Genomic DNA, 8,398 nt, shown 5'->3' on the forward strand with positions numbered 1-8,398 from the left:
ATACTTAAGCCATGTTATTGATATTTGCATGACAATTACTAACAAAATCTATGGGGACCTGCTCTCTGGTCAGAAATAAGCTATAGGTCTACACAGACAAGGTAGCTCAATGAAGACAACCCAATAAATATATAAAGTGACATTTAGCAGACGCTTTTATCCAAAGCGACTTAGTCACGCGCACATATATTTTCTACTTCTGGGTGGCCCTGGGAATGAAACCCACAAATCCCTGGCGGTGCAAGTATCCCACCCGGGCCGAGACTAACATGGCTCACCTACCAGACAACGGCGGTTCCTGTTTAATGAGGTGGAACACCTCAACCAGGACAAGACAGGTTTGTGACACGCAACATATTGATTGGGTCATGAGCAAGACAATGGACCAGGCAACACTTCAAATCAAATATACAATTTTATTAAAATATTTTAAAAAAAAGGTTGTAATTGAAACTATCTGGCCGTAGTCTGTTTTAACGTCGCCATTATAAATAACAGGCAGTGATACATACCCAGATGGTGGCTTGCACACTACTCAGACAACTATAATACCTAGGACGACAATCACATTAGCGTCACTTTAAGAGCAATATATGATCAGAGTATTAATAGTTACAAATACCCAGCAAAGCCACCATCACCGCGGCGCTCTCCCATTAAAACAGTAAAAAGCCAACAACCCTGAAAGCAGGGCAAATTGTTTAGAACAGACACCGCTATAAGCTAGCACCAACCAGAGCTCCGCAGCTCAAACGTTTGTAGTCTCACGCTCCTGGCACACTGCCCTAACAGGTACTCCACCCCAAACACAAATGCACCACGGGTTATAAACAAGACCAAGGGCGTGAACTGCAGTGAAAGAGAGAGCATAGTTAGGGGATGTTCCAATCACAGGAGGAGGGTGGTTGAAAAAGTTCATACAATTAAGCACAGCAAATCTCCAAGTCACAGCACACATGCAATCAATGAATGGCAATCAGCAATCGATCAAGGTCAATTACTTGTGAGATCATGCAAAGATCAGTGAAAATTCAATTCATATAAGAGCTTAAGTCCACCCTATAACACAAGCGCCATGCTCTACCAACTGAGCCATACAGGACCAAAGATAGGCGGATGGGTTGAGGATGATGCTGAGCAACGTGCCTTGTCATAGGGCGAGAGCGTTCATTTTATTTCAGTGCACTGCTGGGACTGAGCCTATACCCCAGCATGTGACTTGGCCTGGGAGCACACTGGCGGGGGAAAACATCCATGTGAAACATGTCATCTGTCCACTCCTAAGTGCTACCACTTCCCCGTTAGAAGAGCAGGGATACTGATGGCTTTTTCAGATGGGTTGGGCTGCTTTCAACTGAAGTCATCTCTCTCCTTCTCTTTCCCTCCTTATTGCTCATTTTCTCGTTCTTCTCTGCCTCCCCCTCTTTCCTTCCTGTCTAGGAATCGATTCCAAGGTGCCAAACTGATGTCTTCCAATCGGATCACTGGAAACAGGTGCTAGATATCCTCCTCCCACCTTGATCAGCCAATGAACTAGGTGCACAGCCAGATCATATAATATGGTGGAAATGACTGTATGTAATTGTCATTGACAGTTAAAGAATAAGGTAATTACATTACATAACTGGATACTTCACTTCAATAAACAGCTACAGTGGTCGTTTTAATTCAGCAAGTTCCATCTTTCTCTCACACCTTGATGAATGTTTCTATTATGCCTAAAAGGCTACAATACACCGCCACTCTCACTCTCACTTCTCGGATCAAAAGCAATGACAGATAAAACTATGCGTATAGTGATTCTGATGATAATTTTAAAAACATACTGTATAATAACATGGATAAAATTATATTTTTGACCGACTGGATCGATTCGGTCTTATGCAGCAAAATTGCTGTTTTTTACATTGGATAAAAGTAGAGACGCAGAGCTACAAAATGGTATACCATACACTACAGTTGAGGAATAATGGGAAAGTAATTCTGCTTTGAAAGTTGATAAACTTTGTCTATACCCTTTCAGCATTGCTCACACCCTCTTAAGCCTAGCCCCACCATCTCTTTAAGGATTCACATTCATGACATCAGCAACCTGGTGGTCCAAACTAGCATAACTGGTGTATTTTAACACCAATAAACCCATCCGTTAAAAAATACATTTTGTATATGTCAATCTAGCAAACCAGGCAACTAAAAGCAACTTTCTAGAGAATGTTTGGTTTGTTTCTAGCTTGTTAGCTAGCTAGCTAACGTTAAGTTAGTTAGCTGGCCAGTTCAAATAGTGACCACATCATATAGCTGATAACGGCTTAACTTTAGCTAATTTGTATTAATTATTACAGGAAAATAAACTCACAACAGATCATTATTTACAAGTTAATGGCATGCTAATTACAGAAAAAAAATCTTGCCAGTTGTGAGTGTGGTGAAATAAAAGCAGGGCATTCTTTATAGGCTAATTTGATTTTGGTGCAGGTCATGTTGTTCTTCACATTACCGTCTCTGGTAAACACACACTATGTCAAATAAAATCTAAGTTTATTTGTCACATGTACAGGATACAGAAGGTGTTATGGTACAGTGAAATGGTTGCTTGCATAGTAGAGTCTTTTGTTTAGACATGTAGCTAGCTAGCGCATAACATTACTACCTTGCATGAATCTGCAGGTGGCTAATCAACTAGATTCAATGTTAGCTAGCTAACATTAGGCTATAACTATCAACGCAAATGGCTCTGAGATACAAATAATATTACTACTCTGATCATACATGTAACATTAGCTAGCGAGCCAGCCAGCTAACGTTAGCTAGCTAGCTAACAGCACGCTTTAACTTGCAATGAAAACAACTTTCGGACTAAATTTGAAATGTATAATATCGGAAAATTTAGCTAGCTAGACTCTCTTACCCATATACATGGATGAATGCTCCTTCCTCTATGTCACGGATGCCATGGTTGCCCTTAGTTTGAAGATGTAATCCGGAGACAGGTGTTTTATACAACAGCCTTCTGTGTGTTCTGTTTTTGACTCCCTCCACATATTTGCAATTAAAAGCCAGAATTTTCTCCATCTCCTTAGCTGTCATATGCTGCTTCCACCTGGCATTCCATTGATTTCAAAACTCTGTCCTCCAGAAAGTGGAGAGCAACACTTTTGCAGTTATTTGTGATATCTTTTATAAAAGCTGCATTAGAAAGGGTTACCTTCAAATTGGTGCTACATGGCAGACCAATCCGAACTCATCTCTCAGCATGTCTAGCCCATCCATTATCTCAGCCAATCATGGCTAGCAGGAAAGTTCCTGCCTTTTTCTGTGGCTAAACCAACTGGGCTCTATTTTACTCGTATTTACAGATGGCATTCAGGTTTGTTATTAAGGAACATGGAAGTTTACATGTTCCAGAAAGCATTTCTGCCATAAAACACACTTTGATCAAAAATAAATGTTTACGTTCGAATGCTTGTGACGCGAGACATACGCCTAGTTTCCTGAAACAAGTCACATTTTATTGTCCTCCTATGCCTTGTGTCCATACTATAAAACTGTGGTTTCAGAAATCACAATAGCTTCCAAAAGGTGTGATTCATAGTAGTAGAGAATAGGAAAATGGCACTTGGTCCCCTGGTGTTGTGAAAATTGTAAATATTTCCTTGAGTTGACCTTTAAAAGGTGGCAGCACTGAAAATCTTTAAAGAGAGCTTTGCTCGTAGGGAAGCAAAGTCCCCTGCTTTAAAATTGAAAAACATTTATGTTTTTTTCACAGTTGTAATGTTTTTCTGCAGAGTAGCCTCTCCCAGTAAAGCTCCAGAGCCTTACAACATGCAGACTGGAGGGAGGAGGGACCCCCTGTTGCTCCAGCTGACGGAAGAGAAAGAACAAGAAAATAAATGAGAAAAACAAGGCTTCTGAGAGAACTGCCTTCTCTCAGGCTCTCTCTTTAACTCTTTCTGTCTACCTCTCTGTCTCAATTTGACTAAACAGTAAAATTCTGAGGTTGATATTGGGTTGGTTTAAATGTTATAAATTCCAACATATAGAGGTGTTATGTAACATGATGTTTATCCATATAAACTAGAGATTCCTTGTTCCCCCACCCTATTCAAAAAGTAGGTCATGTTTTGTGCAATAAAATATCAACAACCATTTTGTTTCTAGAGTATTTTCTCTTTTATTGCAAATACAATACAAAAGTTAAGCTTCTTTTTAAGACAGTACAGTAACATGTTAAGCTAGCTGAAGAAAATGACAATTTCTTCAGATGCATCAGAAGAAAACATCAGTACTGAGATAGTACTGTGTGTGTCAGGACGTTAAAAAAAAAGTCCTTAGAAAAGACAGGGATGCTGGTATCTCTAATAACACAAACATATTAGCCACAGCGTAAACATAACTAATTGTAAAACTTTGTCATTATGCTCAAAACGTATTTCCAGTTTAGAATCCAAACTTCACAATTAACAATAATCCGTACACAACTAGATAACAAAAAAATGACAAATTAAACATTTAAAATAGAAACATTTACATACGATAAATAAAGCACGATGATTACAGTTTGTGTCATTTTTCTAAGTAACCCCCTCGGCTAAAAAGACCGGTTTATATGACATTTAATATCCAGAAGGTAACTTATTTTGAAGACAAATTAATTAATTGTATAAAATATAAAATAAAGAATAAAATGCTAAATAATAATTACTTTGAAAATAAAATTAAGCTAATAAATAAATTAAAGGGTTAAGACTGAGAGGGGGCGGGAGGGGGTGAGAGGTGGATCAGGCAGGGGGCTGTAAAACGACACTGGCGTGATGGTAGACTGCAGGGGACGCCCGAGAGGTCAAAGGGCACTTCCTGTGGCTGTCAAACACATGCTGTCAGACGGTAAGTATAATCTCAGCTGTGGCTTCTCTCTTCTATATTATGTGCTGTAGCACACACACTCTGACACACACATCCTATCACCCAACCTCTGATATGCTAGACACTAATGGTGCAAAAGGCTGGAATCTCCTGCACAAAACGATAACGTCCAAATTTCTTCCCTTGCCATTCACAGCATGCCCCTCTTACATCTAAGAACGTGCTATAATCATAATAAATCATTGATGGAGAAACCCTAAACTGCACAAATACAAATGTAGTTCATTTTGTTGGATGGCACAGCACATATAAGCACAATGCACTGCAGGAAGACAAACAAAACCAAACACAACCAAAAAAGGACAGATTTGCTGCCTGTAAAAAATTCCACCAGAGAATTGAGGCCATAGAATAGATAACTGCACTACTGTGGTTTACTGCTGAACTGGATAAAAATAAAGCTTTTTCTCTACAAATACGTGTTTAAAATCCCCCAGAATAGCAAACTGCCAGAGTAAAAAAGGTAAGAAAACATACACAGTACCTACTAAAAATATCAACAATTTCAACAGTCCTCACAGAGGATTTCTCAATGCTCAAAATATGTTTCATCAATACACAAAAAAAAGGCACGTTGTGAGCCATTCTGATCTAATTTCAGTTCTCTCAAGTCCAGCTTTCCTTCTTCTTCTTTGTTGTCTTCTCCTCTGTTGTAAATTCAAGTGTCTGTTTGCTGGGAGCTAGATGTTGGAATGTTGTGACAAAGTCTCCCTCTGCAAGATGGGCATGTCTATCAGCCTATGTAAGTCTGTGTGTAGATGACTGTGTCCTCAGGGCCGGGAAAGCTGTGTGTACACTGGCTGCTGGTCCCAGTGTTGCTGGGGACTGTGGGTCTGTGGCACGGAGGGCACTCCTGTTGTGTCTGCGATGGGGGTGTACATGGGCCTCTGGCTGGGGCTCATGTAGCTGCTGAAGGAGTACAGCCCTGAGCCCTGGCCCCCAGCTGCGTGGCTGTAGTAGGAGTTGGTGCCGCCCTGGTGGTCAGAAAAGTCATACTGGGCGCGGGTGATGGAGGGGTAGGAGGAAGAGCTGTAGTGTTGCAGGTTGAAGGAGCCGTAGGTGACGTGCTGCGGGGGGGAGGAGTTCTGCTGATCGTTGTAGTGGCTGGGGCTCAGCTGCTCTGTCTTGATGTGTGTGGGGGTCCTCTGGTTCTGGCCCTGCTCCCCTCCACTACCCAGCGTGGTCAGGGAGTGCTGCTGCTGACTCTGGCTCTTGGTCATCCAGCTGTGCCCTGCGGTGCCCCCTGCTGCCTGGCTGACTGCGGAGCTGCTGATGCCATAGGTACCGTTGTAGGAGACCTGGCCAGCGGCAGTGCCAGGAGCGCCTGGGTGACCGTTGGGGGGCAGGTACTGGTCAAACTCGTTGACATCGAAGGTATCGATGTGGGAGATGACGTCGCTGCTCAGCTCGCCGATGTCCACATCCCGGAAGTCAATGTTGAGCTGACGGCCCGTGCCTTCCTGTAAGGGGCGACCCTCACGCTTCAGGTCCACCTTGCCCGCTTGGATGTCGGTCTTAGGTGTGGTGGGAGGGGTGGGGGGCCCTTGGGACTGGCCTGAGAGAGAGAGGGTGGGTTACATATAGAATACATATTTCTGTAATACAAATCTCAGAGCAAGAGCAGACCCATGGATTTAATTGAAAAGGAAAAATAAGAGCTTTACAAGTGGTCAAGCACGAGTGGAATAAGAAATGAGTCTAGACATCAAGTTAAACTAACAGAGAACATATCTGATAATATCTGTCATCAGCTTTTCAAACAATCTATTTCATACAGGCTTATTCTTATAAAAAGTCTAGCAGCATTGAAGTGCCAAATATACATTGACGAACACATGTTGAATGAGACCAATGCAATAGGCACTACGCATTTTCTCTCTTCTTACCTGAGTGTTCTCCGGGGGAGTGCACTTCTCCTATGCTAGAGGCAGGAGAGTCAGCTTGCTGGAGCGCCTTGAAGATCGCTCCTGGCGATATGTGCGTCTGCTCGCTGCCGTCCTCAGATTCGCTTTGTCCGTTCTTCATGGACTTCCTTCGCCGGGGCTGGTACTTGTAGTCGGGGTGGTCTTTCTTGTGCTGTACCCTCAAGCGCTCTGCCTCCTCCACGAACGGACGCTTCTCTCCCTCATTGAGTAGCCTGTGCGTGAAAGGCAAATAGATACATGAGTAAATCAAATGTTAAATTGACAACCAAATAATTTACCACAAAGGTGAAATGATCACATCGAGTTCACAGGCGAGTGTACAATGCATGAGTAAAAGTAGAATTGAGTTGCCTATTAAATAAAACTATTTTCAGTAATAAGACCACAAACGCGATGCCACTCGAAATAAACCTTTAGAAGTAATGACAGAGAGGAGTGAGACTCACCTCCACAGTTTCCCCAGAGTTTTGCTCAGCTCCGCGTTATGCAGATGAGGGTACTGATCAGCCAGTTTTCTCCGAGCGGCTTGCGCCCAAACCATAAACGCGTTCATCGGTCTCTTGACGTGGGGCTTGTTCTTACTAGATCCGTTCACTCGGACTGGCATTGGAACCAAGGTCCAGTCGTAGCCTTTCAGGACCTGGGACACCGCGTCGCGGATGCACACGGGGAACTTGTCATCGTCGTCCTTCTTGAACTCGACGAGGGGACCGTCCGGACCCATCAGCAGACCGTTCTCTGAAGGTCTGGTGTTCTCCGTGTCTGAGCCAGAGCCGGAAGGGCACGGGGATCCCGCAGAGTCCTCGGACATGCTCGGGCTCGGTGCGTCAGAGAGACATTTGTCTTGTTCGTCTGTCATTTTCAGGAAGGGGTCGAGTAGATTCATACGAAAAATGTTGTCGAACAATTACGCACAAAATATGAAAGTACGACTCTTGAGGGTGAGATCCCTAGAGATGCTTTACACACGAGGAAAAGTTTGACCAAAGTATTTAAAATGTCCAAAAGTGGATAAAAAGTAACAGTAGACGTTATTTGCTCCTGCAATGAGGCAGTCAACTGCACAAAGCCTTTTTGAGAGAGAATGTCTTTATGCATATGCCTTTCTAAAATATTGTATAATAACCTAGTTTTGTTTGCAGGCGTCTCCACACTCGAGCAACAGTTGATGTTTTTTGGCAACTTTTTTTTGTCAGATAAAAAGAGAAAGTGTTCTAGTCTGTCTCCAAATAGTATCTCCAGAAGGTGTGCGTGCTTTGAACTGAAATCCTTTGCAAGCGGACTTTATAAGTGAGTTACTGTGCGGCTACAGAATACCCGAGAATACCCAAATGTGATTGGTCGACAGAGCATAACGAACTGAAGGAATTTGATCCCTACGGCCCCCCCTCTACACACACAGCATATCCATAGACAGTTTTACATTTTGTGTACAATATTGATGTAGGTATAATAATTCAAGTAACTGAAATTGATTATGGTTTACAAATATATAAATATTTGAGTGTCTCATCCATGTACTTATATTTAAATATTCTTATTCCATTATT

The 8,398-nt window shown here is 42.4% G+C and overlaps 1 protein-coding gene across 1 annotated transcript; it reads right to left on the reverse strand.

Annotated features, from left to right (window-relative positions):
* Positions 1-4,146: 4,146 nt before the first annotated feature.
* Positions 4,147-8,115, reverse strand: LOC106589342 (transcription factor Sox-9-A). The gene is made up of 3 exons (XM_014179186.2): positions 7,295-8,115; positions 6,810-7,060; positions 4,147-6,478 (listed from the first exon to the last, which is right to left on the reverse strand). Exons 1-3 carry the CDS (start codon positions 7,732-7,734, stop codon positions 5,694-5,696), a joined length of 1,476 nt encoding a protein of 491 aa, XP_014034661.1. The 5' UTR covers positions 7,735-8,115; the 3' UTR covers positions 4,147-5,693.
* Between the last annotated feature and the right edge of the window lie 283 nt (positions 8,116-8,398).

The sequence above is a fragment of the Salmo salar genome, chromosome ssa28 (assembly GCF_905237065.1).
Source record: "Salmo salar chromosome ssa28, Ssal_v3.1, whole genome shotgun sequence".
Lineage (NCBI taxonomy): Eukaryota > Metazoa > Chordata > Actinopteri > Salmoniformes > Salmonidae > Salmo > Salmo salar.

Bases quoted from the DNA above. Each gene is read 5' to 3' on its own strand.
- LOC106589342 (XM_014179186.2), bottom strand. From the start codon at position 7,734: ATGAATCTACTCGACCCCTTCCTGAAAATGACAGACGAACAAGACAAA. The intron at 7,061-7,294 runs GTGAGTCTCACT...TTTCACGCACAG, and splicing joins ACTCTGGGGAAACTGTGGAG to GCTACTCAATGAGGGAGAGA. The intron at 6,479-6,809 runs GTAAGAAGAGAG...TCTCTCTCTCAG, and splicing joins CTCCCCCGGAGAACACTCAG to GCCAGTCCCAAGGGCCCCCC.